This window comes from Ictidomys tridecemlineatus, chromosome 3 (genome assembly GCF_052094955.1).
Source record: "Ictidomys tridecemlineatus isolate mIctTri1 chromosome 3, mIctTri1.hap1, whole genome shotgun sequence".
Lineage (NCBI taxonomy): Eukaryota > Metazoa > Chordata > Mammalia > Rodentia > Sciuridae > Ictidomys > Ictidomys tridecemlineatus.
Window position 1 is genome coordinate 708,056 of NC_135479.1, and position 16,328 is coordinate 724,383.

At 59.8% G+C, this 16,328-nt stretch overlaps 1 protein-coding gene across 3 annotated transcripts in view; it reads left to right on the top strand.

Annotated features, from left to right (window-relative positions):
- The first annotated feature begins 9,429 nt into the window (after positions 1-9,429).
- LOC120884518 (secreted and transmembrane protein 1-like) overlaps positions 9,430-16,328 on the top strand; it is a 7,763-nt gene continuing 864 nt past the window's right edge. The window contains exons 1-6 of one of the 3 annotated variants that reach the window (XM_078041351.1): positions 9,430-9,577; positions 13,265-13,436; positions 14,319-14,627; positions 15,337-15,393; positions 15,628-15,785; positions 16,232-16,328. The exon at positions 16,232-16,328 is cut by the window's right edge and continues 864 nt beyond it. In XM_078041351.1, the coding sequence (XP_077897477.1) occupies positions 13,328-13,436; positions 14,319-14,627; positions 15,337-15,393; positions 15,628-15,785; positions 16,232-16,270 (672 nt within the window). In that variant the 5' untranslated portion in view covers positions 9,430-9,577; positions 13,265-13,327 and the 3' untranslated portion in view covers positions 16,271-16,328. The remainder of the gene's footprint in view (positions 9,578-13,264; positions 13,437-14,318; positions 14,628-15,336; positions 15,394-15,627; positions 15,786-16,231) is intronic. The other 2 variants (XM_078041352.1, XM_078041353.1) reach the window with 2 other exon arrangements.

Sequence of the window (16,328 nt, forward strand, 5' to 3'; positions counted from 1 at the left end):
AGGTGATGGTGATGGTGAGGGTGAGGGTGATGGTGAGGGTGATGGTGAGGGTGAGGGTGAGGGTGAGGGTGAGGGTGATGGTGAGGGTGATGGTGAGGGTGAGGGTGAGGGTGAGGGTGAGGGTGATGGTGAGGGTGAGGGTCAGGGGTGAGGGTGAGTGAGGGTGAGGGTGAGGGTGAGGGTGAGGGTGAGGGTGAGGGTGAGGGTGAGGGTGAGGGTGAGGGTGAGGGTGGAGGGTGATGGTGAGGGTGAGGGTGAGGGTGAGGTGAGGGTGATGGTGAGGGTGAAGATGATGGTGATGGTGATGGTGAAGGTGATGGTGATGGTTATGTGATTTTGGTGGTGAGGGTGAGGGTGAGGGTGATGGTGAGGGTGAGGGCGAGGGTGAGGGTGATGGTGAGGGTGAGGGTGAGGGTGAGGGTGAGGGTGAGGGTGAGGGTTGAGGGTGAGGGTGAGGGTGAGGGTGAGGGTGAGGGTGAGGGTGATGGTGAGGGTGAGGGTCAGGGGTGAGGGTGAGGGTGAGGGTGAGGGTGAGGGTGAGGAGTGAGGGTGAGGGTGAGGGTGAGGGTGAGGGTGATGGTGAGGGTGAAGATGATGGTGTATGGTGATGGTGAAGGTGATGGTGATGGTTATGTGATTGTGGTGGTGAGGGCGAGGGTGAGGGTGATGGTGAGGGTGAGGGTGAGGGTGAGGGTGAGGGTTGAGGGCGGGGCGAGGGCGAGGGCGAGGGCGAGGGCGAGGGCGAGGCGGAGGGGAGGGTGAGAGTGATGGTGAAGGTGATGGTGAGGGTGAGAGTGAGGGTGAGGGTCAGGGGTGAGGGTGAGGGTGAGGGTGAGGGTGAGGGTGAGGGTGAGGGTGAGAGTGATGGTGAAGGTGATGGTGAGGGTGATGGTGATGGTGATGGTGAGGGTGAGGGTGAGGGTGAGGGTGAGGGTGAGGGTGATGGTGAGGGTGAGGGTCAGGGGTGAGGGTGAGGGTGAGGGTGAGGGTGATGGTGATGGTGATGGTGAGGGTGAGGGTGAGGGTGAGGGTGAGGGTGAGGGTGAGGGTGAGGGTGAGGGTGAGGGTGATGGTGAGGGTGATGGTGAGGGTGATGGTGAGGGTCAGGGGTGAGGGTGAGGGTGAGGGTGAGGGTGATGGTGAGGGTGATGGTGATGGTGAGGGTGAGGGTGATGGTGAGGGTGATGGTGATGGTGAGGGTGAGGGTGAGGGTGAGGGTTGAGGGTGATGGTGAGGGTGATGGTGAGGGTGATGGTGAGGGTGAGGGTGAGGGTGAGGGCGAGGGCGAGGGCGAGGGCGAGGGCGAGGGCGCGGGCGAGGCGAGGGCGAGGGCGAGGGCGAGGACGAGGGTGAGGACGAGGGCGAGGGCGAGGGTGAGGGTGAGGGTTCCTGGAAGACAGCATGGCAGTGGTGCCTGTTCTGTGCTCCTCTGCCCTGCTCTGGAGATGGATGGAAAGCAGGGGGGTCCACCCTCCTCCCTCACTCCCTGCAGTGCCTGCCTTCTGGGACCCACAACCTGTAGGTGGCTCTGTCTGTCCAGGGGACCAGGAGGCCACTGTGTGGAAGCTCATGTGTGTACCCTGGCTGAGACTCCCACTAGTGTTGTGTGACAATTAGACCTTAGGTCACCATGAGATCCAGATTCATTCGCTTATCCCCATATTTTTCCTGGTGCATTTTTATCATAAGTAACAGTGGGATTTGCTGTGACCTGTCATACCTGCCCAGGACAGGATGGTAGCATGTGGTCAGTGCTGCTCCCAGGCCTCCCTGCCTTCCCCTCTGGAAGACGGGTCATCGGACACGTAGAGAACCTCCTTTACAAACCACTCGGGCTGCATTTCCATCATCAGAAACTCAGAGATGGGCTAGAGAGGCCAGCGTGTCCAGCACACTTCTCCAGAGTCCACTGCTTGCGTTTGATGAGCATTTGTCTATTTTTCCTATGGGTATTTACAAATTTAAAATGTTTTGTTTTAAAAGAGAGATTTTTTAAAGGTGAGGTTTCTGCGCATCACTCCTACTAGGAAAAGTGGCTGCAGGAGGAGCAGGCAGGGGCCGGGCACCACGTCCTGCCACAGCTGGGGGCTCTCCGTACGGCAGGTGCTTTCACCTCTGACAGAGCCGGGCCCAGGTCAGTGAGGGCCCCAGGGCCGTGCAGAGCACCACCCCTGAGCAGGAAGCAGGCAAGTTGCCCGGGTTCTCCAGGGGCCCTTCCTTGGGGGGGTCGGGAAGGACCCGAGCTCCTGTCCTTGCTCTTCTGGCAAACACATCTGCAGATAACTTGAGACCACATTGGGGGTCTTCCAGCCCGCTGGGGACCACGTAAGGGGCTGGCGGGGGCCGTGAAAGACCTCAAGGAGCCCCAGGAGCCCTGGGGGATTTTCTTCATCAAAAAGGACAAAAAGGTGGCTACCTGGTGAGGTCAGCATGGAGACCCAGTGGACACAACTCTGAGCAACACCTTGGGGCAGGATGGGGATGGGTGTCGGGTGGCTGGGAGGGAAGGGGGCCACAAGTACAGCCTTTGGACATGCTGCCCTTGAGGCCCTGCAAGCCCTCTGTCCAGCCAGCCTGCTGCTGGCCTTTTCCAGAGTACCTGGGAATCCTGAGCACAGGGCTGGGCGGTGCAGGGCACCAGGGCCCAGGTCCAGGCCGGGTCAGCACCAACATATTGTCTCCAGTGGCATCCTGCAGTGCCTGTTGCAGTCTGTGCACAGCCTGTGCACCCCAAATCTTCCAGGCCTGCGACAGAGGCCCCCAACGCTCGGGACCCCATCCCTTGCCTGGCTCCTGGGAAAACTGGGAATGAATGCTGACTCCTAAAAAATTCCCCAGATAGCTGGGTGCAGCGATGTGCAGCTGTTATCCCTGCAATCTGGGAGTTTCAGGCAGGAGGACGGCAAATTAGAGGTCAGTTTCTACAATTTAGCAAGACCCTGTATCAAAACAACAATAAAGGGCTGGGGATGTGGCTCTGGGGTTCAGCGCCCCTTGGATCAGTCCCCATGACTGCACACCCACACCCACAGAAGACACTGGGGAGACTCGCCGCCTCTCCAACCTCTGCCCCCATTTTTGGTGAAGTTGATTGCATCCCTGCATGTCCTGAGCCCCCTCTTGGCAGAGACCCTGGCAGGGGGCTGAGGCACCCCAGCATGTTCCCTCCCTCTCCACTGCCTGCCCGCACTCCGGAGGCCAGCTGGGTGTGTGCCTCCTGTGACAGCGCCTGTGTGTGTGCATGGTGTGTGTGCAGGCTCGCACCTGTGAGCGTGGGACACCTCGGGGGCTCCTTGGTCTCCGGTCCCAGCTGGTGTGGCTGCTTCTCTCCATGTGCTTGGTGGCGTGAGGCAAGCAGGGAGGGTGGCCACCAGCCATGCAGAGACAGGAGGGCCGGCTGTCGGCCAAGTCCACGGCGGGGGGCGGTGAAACTGGACGTTCATGTCTTCCGCTCGTCTTTGACTTCTGCAGCTTCTACGATGCACCTGCACTGCTGTGGAAATAAGAAGCCAACAAGGGCAGGCTTCCCATTCTTTTTGCAGCCACGGAGAGCATCAGGGACGGCCAAGGAGGTGGCCAATGCACAAACAGGGCTAGGCATGGGCCCTGTGGGTGGCACCGGGTGCGTCCCAGACTCCATCCCAGGAGGGGCATCACGCAGGGCATCTCAGAGACGTCAGGCCAGGCCCAGGCCACTCAGGCACTCCTGACTCCTGCACCACCATCAGCAGCAGCTGGCCAGCTGACCTCCTGCTTTACCTCTTTCTGTGACAAATGAAACTCTCTCCCCCAAACAGGACAGTGTCTGGCAGCAGTGGCCACACAAGCTCCCAGCTGGTGTGGAAGGTGACCTGCCTGTCAGGGACCCTATGGCTGGCCCAGCAGCTGACACTTGTAACCAGCATGTCCATGCATGGCCACAAACATCTGGGCTCACCCTGTGCCAAGCCTGGGGCCTGGAAGAACACGGATGCTGTGTCATCCCACGACGTCCCCCGGTGGCCCTGGCCAGAGGCCACTGCATCCTGCTGAGCCCTCTGGGCAGCCAGGCTGGGCCCCAAGGTCAGCTAGCTGCCACCCTGGGCATCTCCTCCTGAAAACTGGCTGTGTATTCAGTGCAGCGAGGACCCAAAGAGAGGCCAGGGACGCAATCATGCAGCTAGTGGCCTGTGGACACGGACATCATGCTTATGTCACGTTGAGAGAGCTGACCCCAGAGTCATCTGGCACCACTTGAAGCAAGTCCCCAAGGCCCAAGTGATATGTGGGAAAGTGTCCCTGCAGCCCCTGGGCCTCTGAGGGCGGTGCGGCCTGTGTGCCAGTGCCACCCTGGTTGGAGCTGGGATCCAGGGCCTGGGCTGAGAGCCCCTGGTCAGCCCAGCCGACGCAGGAGGGCTCCGTCACCTGTGGCTGAAAAGTCAAGACTCCTCCGCATTGAGAGTTTGGGAGACGGAGCTGAAGTGTGAGAGCTCTGTGATCAGGGAGGTCTCCAGGAAGACTGATATGAGGTGTGTCATCTACCAATCTGAGCCGCGTGCAGATCAGGAAGCAAGCGTGTGCCACCAGGAAGCCGGCCAGGGCCGGAACGTGAGCGCCCGGCCAGGCCTGACTGCTGATTACGCTGCTGGACAGGGGCAGCGGAAGAGGCGGAAACGGAAGGGGCCGAGTGGACAAGGGCTGGGTCCAGGCAGTGGGGAATCTGGGTTTAGGGTCTGCTTCTCTGTCTGTGCTGAGTCTGGACTTTTCTGGAACAAAACTCTGTCCCAGAGCAGGGTGGGGTGACTCTGCTCACCTGGGCTGGCAGCCTCAGGAGGGCCCGGCCCAGCTTTGCGTCCCGGGCCCTGGCTGCCAGTCACTGCGCAGTGACAAGCCAGGACGGGTCTTGCCAAGAGCTCAGGCACCCTGAAGCTCCTTGTCAGTGCTGCCACGAGATTCAGAGCGAGGCATAGGTCCCTTCCACGCGTCTGAGGCTCCACACTGATGCTGCTTCTGAGTCTCCAGGGGGCCCCACAGATCCAGGCCGAGTCGTGAAGAGGGGTCCCCAAGAGGCGTGCTTAGCCTCCGTCCGACTCAGGGCTGGGTCCCAAACCTGAGGCAGGAAACGCAGCTTCATGTCCCATGGCATCCACCTTGCAGGATACACAGCACTGAGTTTGGACCCGTGTCCCTGCAGCAGCAGCGAGCTCAGGCCCAGCTGTGAGAGCCGACAGGCCAGAGCCACATCACCAGGACCAAGCAATGGTCAGCCCCCTGCTGTGTCCCCCAAGTGAGATTGGCAACCCTCCTGGGGCAGGTCCCAAAGACACACTCCCACACTGGGAGTGGCCTCGGCAGGATCCCGTGGTGGAGGTTGGAACAACCCAGCACGGGAGGGCCAGGGATGGAGGATGGCCTCACGGGATCGGCAGCACAGCCAGAGAGGAGACACAGGGCCGGTGGCCAGAGAGCAGGTCCTGTGAGGAAGGTGTGGACCGCAGCTGGGGCACGGTGGACGGAGCACATGCAGTTCTTTGCTTTTCTTTGCAGAAGGTCTGCAGGGCCCAGGAAGGGAGCCACTGCAGGTAGGAAGACACCCTCTTCCAACAGAGCCGTTCAGACCCTCGGTCTCCGAACCACTAACACATTTTGAAAAAACCAGGACCCTGAAGTATTCAGAGCGTCCAGCACCGATGGCTTGGGTTGAGGCATCCTAGCTTCCCCTGAGGCCCCTGACTTTGGGAGCTCGCTCCCTCGGGGGAAAGTCAGGAGGCCCTGTGAGGGGGAGGTAGAGGGCAGGTCCAGAGTCGGGGTCCCCAGAGGAGCAGGGCTACCTGCCACGTCCAGCAGGGCCAGCAGAGCCCAGCTCCAGGTCCTGCTGGGCCAGTAAGAGCCCAAGGGGCACCAGACAGATGTTCCCTCAGGAAGCTGGACTCAGCCCCCCAAACCTGACCCCCTGCCTCATTTGAATGGCTTCTCCCCAATAAAAGGGGTCAGCACGTTCTCCTCTCTCTCTCCACAGACCCCTAAGGTCAGAGGAGCCGTCACAGGACCACAGGAAAAGGTCTCTCTGTCTCTGTGTGGTGACCCTGTGCCCCCAGTTCACCTGGAGTGACCCTGAGTGTTTTAGGAGCGTGACACTCAGCAGCATACTCCGGTCCTGCGGGGGCTCTGCACCACAGCCAAGGGCCACAGCCACAGGGACCCAACACAGAGCCCCTCTGGGGCCTCCCGAAACGGAGCACGGACTGGCAGCCTGGAGCCCCGGTGGGTGGGGTGGCAGCTGTGCCCTCCCTTCCCTCTCAGGCTCTGCAGACACTCACCTGCTCCTGTCCCCCGCCCCCTGAGAAGCCGGGCTGCTGAGGCCCCACACCTCTGGCCGTTACCCAAGGCAGCGGCAGGGGCCTCCTGGATGCCAGCGAGCCCTGGGAACGGGGGTCCCCAGCTGTGCTCCTGGGTGCCTTGGGGGGCGGGCCCTACAGCTGAGGATAGGCAGCACTGAGTTTGGACCCGTGTCCTGTGTCCTGAGCAGAGCTCAGGGACGTCCTGGAGGGCAGCAGGAGCACCCGGGGCCACGTCAGCCAGGGTGCAGCAGGGAGGCGGAGAAGCGGCTTCACATGGGCTTGCGAGGCCCAGTGCGCCCCTAGGACGGGGAGGGGCAGCCAGGAGGCAGAACCAGGAAGGTTCCGGAACTGCTGAGAAACGGTCCGCTCACAGCTCTCAGGAGATAGGAGCCAGAGCCCCGGGGACAGCCCCAGGCCTTGAGGGGGTGGGAAGCCCTGCACTGAGGCTCGAGAAGCTGCCTGAGGTGGTCCAGGGCAGAACCCCTGTACACGCGCTCAGTTCACCGACTCACTCTTCTGGCTAGAGCGGAAGCAAGATTCCAGAAAAACAAAACAAAAACCCCATAAACTCACTTTAAAAAAGTAGTTGTTTTACTTTTTCTTTTTCATCATTTTTTAAATCAAAAGACTGGGGGATGCTCTGCAGCCCAGTGGAGGAACCGTCTGGGCTCAAAGACCAGAGGCATTCATGGCCCGCCCAGGTCCAGCTCCCAGATCCAGCCGCTGACCTCCAGAGGACTGCCGTTCTGACAGTGGCTCTGGGAGAAGACCCCAGACCCCCACTCTGCAGCCCCTTGCCCTGCCTGGGCAGAGGTGGGGGGTAGCTGCAGACCTCCCAGGAGGGGAAGTTCTTTAGAAGAGCAATTAACTAAGTGAAAAATCAAGGCGAAACCAGATACAGCCAACAAACACAGTGGCACAAACACCTGTCCATAATCTCACAGAATGTAAAGGGTCTCCACTCCTCAATTAAAATACCTAGTTTGACAAAGTGGATTAAAAACAAGGTCCAACTAACATGCCACTTGCAAGGCACGCATAGGAGAGCCATGAACAGGCTACAGGAGAAAGGAAGGGAAGCCTTCCATGCACACAGAGCCCCAAACAAGCAGGAGAAGTTATTCTCCTGTCCGAAAAAGCAGATTTCAAGCAAAATTAATCAGGAGAGACAAAGCAGGCCACTCCATATTGGTAAAGGGAAGAAGATATAATGATGGTAAATACTTATGCACCAAGTGTCAGTTTTCCTGATGACATTTAAAAAATACTCATTGACATTAAATTCCAGACGGACCTCAATGCATGATACTGGGTGATTTCAACATGCCTGCATCATCATCAATAGAGACACAGGTCATTTCCAAACACAGAGTCAGTGAAGATATTTCTGACCTAAATAAAACTATAAATCAAATCGATGTAGTAGACATCTATAGAATACTTCACCCAAAGCCAGTAGAATTCACTATCTTCTCAGCAATTCATGGAAACTTTTCCAAAATAGGCCATATTCTAGGTCACAATATGAGCTTTAGCCAATACAAAAAAACTGATGTAATTCCATTCATCTTCTCATCCTAATGGGATAAAACTTGAAATCGACAGCAAGATAAATTATAGAAACCATGTAAAAACATGGAGATTGAACAATACTCTTTTAAATTAGGAATAGATTCAACACAAAAAAATTCTCAGAAACAAATGAGAACAGAGACACAACATATAAAAACCTTGGTGACAGTGGGAAGACAGTGTTAAGAGGCAAGTTTATAGCATTGAGAGCCTACATTTTAAAAAATGGTCCCAAATAAATAATGTAATGTTTTAAAGAGGCTCATTTTTATCTGGAAATTAGTTGTCGTATTCATCATAAAACCAGGTCCTAGCAAAGCAAGAACAAGTCTGTAGACGTCAGGAAGTAATTAAAGATCAGAATCTAAATGAATGAACTTGAGAATAAAAAACACAAAGGATCAAAGAAACAAAGAATTGGTTCTTTGAAAGGATAAACAAGTTTGATAAACTCTTAGCCAAACCAACAAAATCAAAGGTGGAAAAGGAGATATCACCAGATACTTGTGAAATCCAGAGAATTAGAGACTGTTTTGAAAATTTATACTCCAATAAGCCGGAAAACGTGGAAGATGTTGACAAATTTCTAGACACACATTATCTGCCCAAATTGAACCAATAAAAAAGCGAATTGATATTTAGTAAGGAAACTAAAACAGCAATTGAAAGCCTCCCATCAATGGAAAGCCAGGACCGGATGGATTCTCACCAGACCGTCCTCAAGTCACTCCATGAAATAGGCAGGAAGGACGCTCCCAGAGCGTTCTGTGGACCAGGACCACTGACAGCAGAACCAGACAAAGGCCCCAGGAGCCAGAACTGCAGACCAGTGAAGGCCCATGTGAATGAGCTCCCAGATCAGAGGTGGGCAAGCCACATTCCAAACCCGTCAGGCCGGGCTCGGCTTGTGGCTCAGCTGGAGCACTTGCCTAGCACGTGGGAGGCCCTGGGCTCCATCCCCAGCACCGCATATAAATAAATAGAGTAAAGGTGTTGTGTCCATCTACAGCTAAAAAAAAACTTGAAGAAAATAACACACCATGATCAAGTGAGCTTCATCCCAGGGATGCAAGGTGGGTTCAACATAAAAAAAAAAAAAAGAACAATAAATGTAATTCACACACAAACACAATTATGGACGAGAATCTCCATCAGGTGACGGTCATGCCACACACCACCCCTGCTCTCCACCCAGCTGCCTGTGCCTGCCACACCCCAGCACTGCCTGACAGGGCCTGCCTTTCCCCCAGCCTCAGCCCTGAGGCGCCTGGTGGATCCTGAGCAGCCACACAGCTCACCCAGGGCACTGGGGGACCCCGCTGGCCCTGATGCCTGCAGAGGAGCAGCCCTGAGCCCTGGGCAAGGGACTTCCGGCCCGGCTCTGCTGGAGGGCGTCTCCCCTGCCCCCCACAGGCTTTGCAGTGCACAGCTCTGACAATCAGCCTTGGCAAGAGCACTACCAAGAAGGTAGCACGTTCTGAGGACACGGCACACTTCCCGAAACCCAGTGGCTTCCCAGAAGGGTCTCCTCCCTGCTTAGCACAGTCCCCTGGCACGAGACCTGCCTCCTCCCTGGCCCCTCCCCCTGGGCTCTGTCAGTTTTCTTCTGGGCGGAGCAGAGAAAGCCCTGGCGGGAGGCACCCGGGGAGCAGAAGGAGGAGCAGGAGCAGAGCAGCAGGAAGCAGGTGAGGGGCTGGCGTGGGCGGGCAGAGGACCACAGCTGGGCACCTGGACACTGTGGGATCTGCACACCGTGGGCAGGACTGGGGGCATGGGGCCTCCTGTCCTGGCTGCAGCCCCTCCAGGACACTGAGCCCCTGGCCACCTCCTGCTCAGATGGGCCTGGGTCGCTCAGGGCTGGGGTCTGGCCAGGTCTGCAGGGCACAGGGGTGCAGGGGATGGGCAGGCTGGGGGGACAGGACCCGTCTCTCCTGGATCCCCAGGTGGGCTCTGGGGGTCCTCTGTGTGGGATAGAGCCCCCCACTTCCCACCTCCAGGGCTGAGCAGGACCTGTGCAGGACACACATCCCACTGGTGCTCAGCGTGTGCACACACCGGACACACTGACACTCGTGCACAGATGTGCACACACTCACACTGGTGCATGGTGTCTGCACACACCGTACACGCTCATGACACACGCACGGCGTGGCACACACACACTCATGACAGGCACTCTGGGAGTTTCCTGCAGGGCCGCCGCCCTCCCACAGCCTTCCTTCTGGCGGAACTGCCTGCACTCTCCACCTGCTCCCCCAGGGCCCGTCACTTCCCTGCCAAGGGATCAGGGTCAGGGCTGGCGCTCCTCTGGGGCACTGGGCAGGCATCTCAGGAAGGGAGGCTGGAGGGGCCCAGGGTCATCCCACACTCTCCCTTGCTGTTCCCAGGGGTAAAGTGGCACACTCCCAACAAGAGGGGGGGTTCAGAGGCAGTCGCCCTTCCTGGCTGCTCCGGGTGGACAAGATGCCCCCTGGGCGCGGGGTCCACATGCCCGCGGTGCCTGTGGGGCTTGGTGTTGGAGTGGACACAACCACAGGGCCAGAGGCAGGAAGAGGCACCAGCCACCCCGGGAGTCAGTGAGCCAGGGCCACTGTGCACGGGACAGTGACTGGACACGGCAGGAAGCGGCTCCCCAGCCAGCCTCTGGCCTGGTTCTGAGGGGCTAGTGCTCCACTGTGCTGGAGGACACTGCCCATGTACCCAGCTGGGCCTTCACCTCCCCTGAGGATGGAATCAGCCTGTGGGCCCGGGGTGGAGGCAGGCTGCATGGGGCAGAGCCTGAGGCTGGGCCCTCAGGAGCGTGTCCTCCTCACACGGCCAGCAGGGACCTTGGCCTGCCCTCCGCCCCTTACCTGAAGACAGTGGGGGAAGGCTACCCCTGATGTGCAGGGGAGTCTGCAGAAGGAGGCTGTGTAGTAGAAGGAGGCTGTGCAGCAGAAGGAGACTGTGTAGAAGAAGGAGGCCGTGCAGCAGGAGGCCATGCAGCAGAAGGAGGCTGTGCAGCAGAAGGAGGCTGTGTAGAAGAAGGAGGCTGTGCAGCAGAAGGAGGCCGTGCAGCAGAAGGAGGCCGTGCAGCAGAAGGAGGCTGTGTAGAAGGAGGCTGTGTAGAAGAAGGAGGCTGTGTAGAAGAAGGAGGCTTTGCAGCAGAAGGAGGTCGTGCAGCAGAAGGAGGCTGTGTAGAAGGAGGCTGTGTAGAAGAAGGAGGCTGTGCAGAAGGAGGCTGTACAGCAGAAGGAGGCTGTGTAGAAGGAGGCCATGCAGCAGAAGGAGGCTGTGCAGCAGCTGCAGGAGGCAGAGCCCAGGGCCTGTGGCCTGGGGGAGGTGCAGGTCCACTAGTCGCCAAGGGTCCACCCAGAAGGAAGGCAAGACCAGGAAGAAGCCCAGGCTTCCTGAGGACCGGCCCCATGATAAGGGGTGGCCCTGGGGTGCCCAGTAGGTGGACTTCCAAGGACCCACCAGGGCCCCAGGGGAGACGGCAGGCTGTGCCCAGGCTTGTGAAGAGCCCAGCACCCACACGTGCCGTGGCACGGACGGCGAGAGCCCAGGGGCTCCTCCCTCACCATCAACCCCCAGCCCCAGGTCTCTGGGGAGGGTCCAGGGGAGGAGCCAGAGATGGCAAGAAGGGCATGAGGCCGACCCAGGTCCTTCCAGAGCTGGAGGGAGGGCAGGCCCCGGGGAAGGGCCGGCTCTGCACACTCCTCCCGGGAGGCCCCTGCACGTTCTGGGTGAAGCAGGACCGGGCAGTGGGGGCTGAACCCTGACCAGTCTGCACGCCCCCTGGGCACCTGGCCCTGGCTGAGCCTGCCAAGGCGGGGAGAGTGTGAAACTGTCCCAGGGACGGATCTCAGGTGCTGGGCGCTGCCAGGCCCCCTCCTGGGCTGACACCGTGGGCTGCTCCTGCCCATCCTCACCGTCGTCTCACACTCAGCACGGGCCTGGCAGGGCGGGCAGCCCATCGCCAAACTCCTGGATCTCAGAGAAAACGGTTCAGGGTCGTGTGGATGACCGAAGGCAGGCCCAGGGGACAGGGCCTCCCTTGCAGGGCTAAGGCAGATGACAAGCTGCTCGCTGGGACCAGGCGCTGGCAGAAGCCCCCGCTGAGCCTCAGCACATCCTTGTTCCATTCAGGGAGAGGGCAGGCGTGAACCTGCCACTTGCCCTTCGTGAGCGGCTTCCAGGTGGGTTAGAATGTTTGGTAGGCCACGGCTTCTCCGCCCTTCTTCTTCCTCTTCTTCTTTTTAATATTTATTTTTTAGTATTTTTAGGTGGACACAATATATTTATGTTTTATTTTTATGTGGTGTTGAGGATCGAACCCAGCGCCCCGCGCATGCCAGGTGAGAGCGCTACCTCTGAGCCGGAGCCCAGCCCACACAAAGGCGCTTTTCACTGGGGAAAATCACCTTTCACTGCTCCAAACTGATCAGAACAAACTCATACTCGGGCCAACTGGCCTCTGACCCCACTGAACCCTGCAAGTTGTGTTGGTGGGTCTCATTTCAGGAGCCAGGGTACAGGCCTGTGATCCCAGCAACTCAGGAGGCTGAGGCAGAAGGATCCCAAGTTCCAGGCCAGCCTCAGCAACGGAGAGAGGCTCTGTTGCAGAATAACCAATAAACAGGGCTGGGGACGTGGACTGGGCTGTGTCTCACTAGTCAAGCCCTCGCCTCGCATGTGGGAGGCACTGGGTCTGATCCTCAGCACCACATAAGACAGAAAAGACACTGTGTGGTCATCTACAACCAGAAACATACAAAAAGGGGGTGGAAGTAGTTCAGTGGTAAAGTGCCCCTGGGTTCAATCCAAAGACAAAAGAGTAATAAACAAAAAAGAATGATAAAAACAATTTTCCACTTCATACACGGAGCCCCCCAGAAGGTGCTGAGAGTAACAAACCTGGCCAGCAGGACCTGTGTCCACGGAGGTCCAGGTCTGGCCCCTCACACAGCTGCGGACACTGGCTGGGTGGGTAGGGGCTCTGAGGACAGCATCAGTCACGTGGCTGTGAGCTGCTCCCTGTGCCCCTCTAGGACACGCAGGTGGGTGGTCCCTCTGGGTAGTGTGCAACTCCAGGCCAGCTGCAGGGGACCACCCAGCTCCCCTGTCCAGGGGACAGACGTTCCCCGTCTTCCTGTGATTCCCTGGGTTCCTGTGACCAGGGCCTCACACGTCATGAAGCACAGGGACAGGAGGAGGGTGGCTGCTGGGGACCCAGGCACTGGGAGGAGGCTCAAGCATGGAGGGCACAGCTCGTCCAGGGGAAGCTTGGCCCCTGGGCTGCCCATCCCCTGGCCAGGTGGAGGCTGCTCCCTGCAGCCTGGGCACCACCTGGGGACTTCTGACCCCTGGGTCTCCCTCCCTCCCTTCCACAGGGAGTGTCCCAGAAACCGGTATCCAGGACAAGGGACCCCTGGGGCCTCCCCCATCAGCCAGCCATGGGGACCTGGCCCTCTGAGTCCCCTGGACGCATCCCCCAGCCCTGCGTTCCCAGCATGCTCGGCATCCTCCTGCTCCTGGCCGCCTCCCTGAGTGCTCAGAACTCAAGTAGGTATTGGGACGCTGCCCTCTGCCACAGAAGGGCTGGGGACACAGGGGTGGGAAGGGCAGACCAAGGTCAGGCCCAGAACTGACCCACCCCCGGTGACGACTGTGACCCTGCAGACCCAGGCCCATGGGTGAGAAGCCAGCGGGAGGCCCTGGGTCTTGAAAGGGCAAGCCCCGTGCACCCAGGACAGCAGGGCAGGCACCCCAGCAATGCCTGCTGGCCACTGCCGGAGCATCAGGGGTGCCCAAGACCACGTCCAGGCTCCAAGGCAAAGAGGATCCCTGAGAGTTGGGGCCGGTGCCATGGCCAGGGGACGAGAGGCTCCACAGGACCGAGGACCTGCCAGCAAGTCCCTGAGGCACCCTGGTCAGCAGCCTCAGCATCACTGGGCCTTAGACACTCAGAGCACTAGACGGGGAGGTGCAGTGCACAGGGTCCCCAGGGAGTCCCCGAGCAGCTCTCCAGATCCAGGTTGGCTGTGCAGAGAAATGCCCCCAGGGCCACCCAGGCACCAGTGTCCTGGCCACTCTGATAGCCAATGGGGACAGCAGAATTTGGGTCAGATCCCCCAGGAGGTGCGACTGGAGACCCTAACACCACAAAGACCTCCCTGGGGCCGCGTGGTGGCACTGCACAGGGCAGGGAGCTGCAGGAACATCGGCTGACCAGCTGCCTCCTGCCCAGTGACCAGCTGGTGGCACACACGCCTGGCACACGGCCTCCCTCCCTGCGGTGTGTGTCTGACTGCCACCCCAGCTCTGTGGGCTTTGATGGACCCTATCCTAGCGTCAGTCACCTGTAGAGTCCCTGGAGGCGCTGACACCACCCCTGCCCCGCCCAGGCCCCGCCCTGCCCACAGTGTGACCCTCCCCTCCACACAGGCTGGGACAGCCCCTCTTGTACAGAGGGCGTGGTGTCCGTGCCCAGGGGCCAGCGGGCAGTGATGGCCTGCAACATGTCCAACGCCTTCTCCGACATCTCCATCCGGCTGCGCGCCCACGGAAAGACCGTGACCATCTTCGAAAAGCGGCCCCCGGGACGCTTCTCCAGGGATGGCTGGACACTCCAGGTGCACGGAGGCCAGGCCCAGCTGGTGATCACAGCCGCCCAGGACGCCCACGCGGGACAATACGAGTGGCGTCTGCGAGGGCTCCAGAGAACCACCAGAGCCACGTATCTGAACGTCTCAGGTGAGGGGCCCGGGGCGGGGCCAGAGCCAGGGCCAAGCGGGAGGGTGGGCCAGGGGTGGAGCATGGGAGGGGCTGGGGGCAGCTGGGGGCTCCCCGCTGGGAGGGGCAGGGCCAAGGAGAGGAGCAGAGCAGAGGGCAGAGTCCAGGGGCACAGACCCACAGGCGCAGGCCTGAGTCCTGACCAGACTCAGCAAGCAAAAGAGTCCCTGGCCCCAGCTCCTGTGCGCTGTCCTACCCTCTCCAAACCTGCCGCGCCCAGCGCGCCCGCTGCACAGCTTCACCCTGGACCCCGTCCCCATAACCAGGGCAGATTCTCCTCAGACCACTACCACCCTGGATTGTCCTCACTCAGACACACCCGCCCAGCACCTGCTCCATTCCCCCACCTCCTCCCTCCCCCACGGGCTCCCTCAGTTGTCCACAAATAGAAGGGACCACAGGGCCCCCCCCCTCACAGGGCCGGCAGCTGTCCTGGGTGCGTCCCTTCAGGCCCCTCCCAGCCTAAACCCACTGCCCCCCTCATCCTTTCCTTCCCTACGAGATCCAAGGTCCCCATGCCCCCCACTGGTCTAATCCACCCTGTCACCTGAGCCAGCTGGCAGTGTCTGTGATCTGGCCCCTGGAGGGGACCCAGGGGGCCCTACCCCTGCTCTGCCCCAGAGGTAGAGGGACAGCAGGGCTCTGTGCCAGCCTGACAGTGTCTCCCCAGCAGAGTCTCAAGACCAGGAGGAGGCAGCAGGCCTGAGGCCATCCACACCTCCCTGGGGTAGCTGCTGCGTCCCTGTCCCTGAGCTGCCACCCTCCCCTGGCTCCTCAGTGCGTGGCCCACCCCAGGGCCACTGTGCCACCCACCAGCCTCCCTCATCCCAGCGATGTCCCTGCCCAGGAGGGTGGGGTGGGCAGGCAGGAGGTGGCGGGGACACCTCTGTGGCCAGTGAGTCAGTGAGTGATGGGTGGAGTGACCAGCGATGAGGTGACTCTGCCCACCTGTCCTTCCCAGGCACTGCAAGCCAGGTCCCAGGCTCAGAGAGGCTGCAAGCCAGGTCCCAGGCCACGCCCCAGTCCATGGTGGGGGCGCTGGTTGCTGTCCTTCTCTTGATCCTGGCGGTGGGCTCCCTTGGCTGGTGTTGGCACCGGCGTTCTCCGAAGTGTGTGCAGGTAAGAGGCCTCCATGTGGTCCAGGGCAGGGTGGAGGTTTCCCTGCGTCCTGTACTGGGCAGTGGGCCCCTCGGTCCTGCACCCCCAGTGGCTCAGGGACACAGTGAGGCTCCCAGGCTACATTTTCCCAGGCCCTTACTTGTCCTCTGGACACCCAGGAAAGCAGCAGGAGGGGTGGTCTCCCTGCTTCTCCCAAGACTCAGGGACAGACCTGTTCTCTGAGCCCAGGGGGAAGTGGGTTCAACCCTGCTGGGCTCAGAACCCGGCCTGGGCTCTGTGTGTGCATGCATGTGTGTGCCTGTGTGTGTGTGCTTGTGTGCACGTGTGTGCAGGGGCATGCACACCTGCAGATGCAGTGCTGTGTGGCTGGAGTGTGCCTGTGTCATCCCTGAGTGTCTGCATGGCACCAGGGTCTTGCCCGGCCCTCACTCTGCCTCTCTCCCCAGACGAGAGGGGCCAGCTGGAGCCCAGCAGAGCTCACCTAGGCCAGGAGCTCAGCTCCTCCAGCATCACAGTGAGGAGAGCATGTCCTGCACAGTCCTC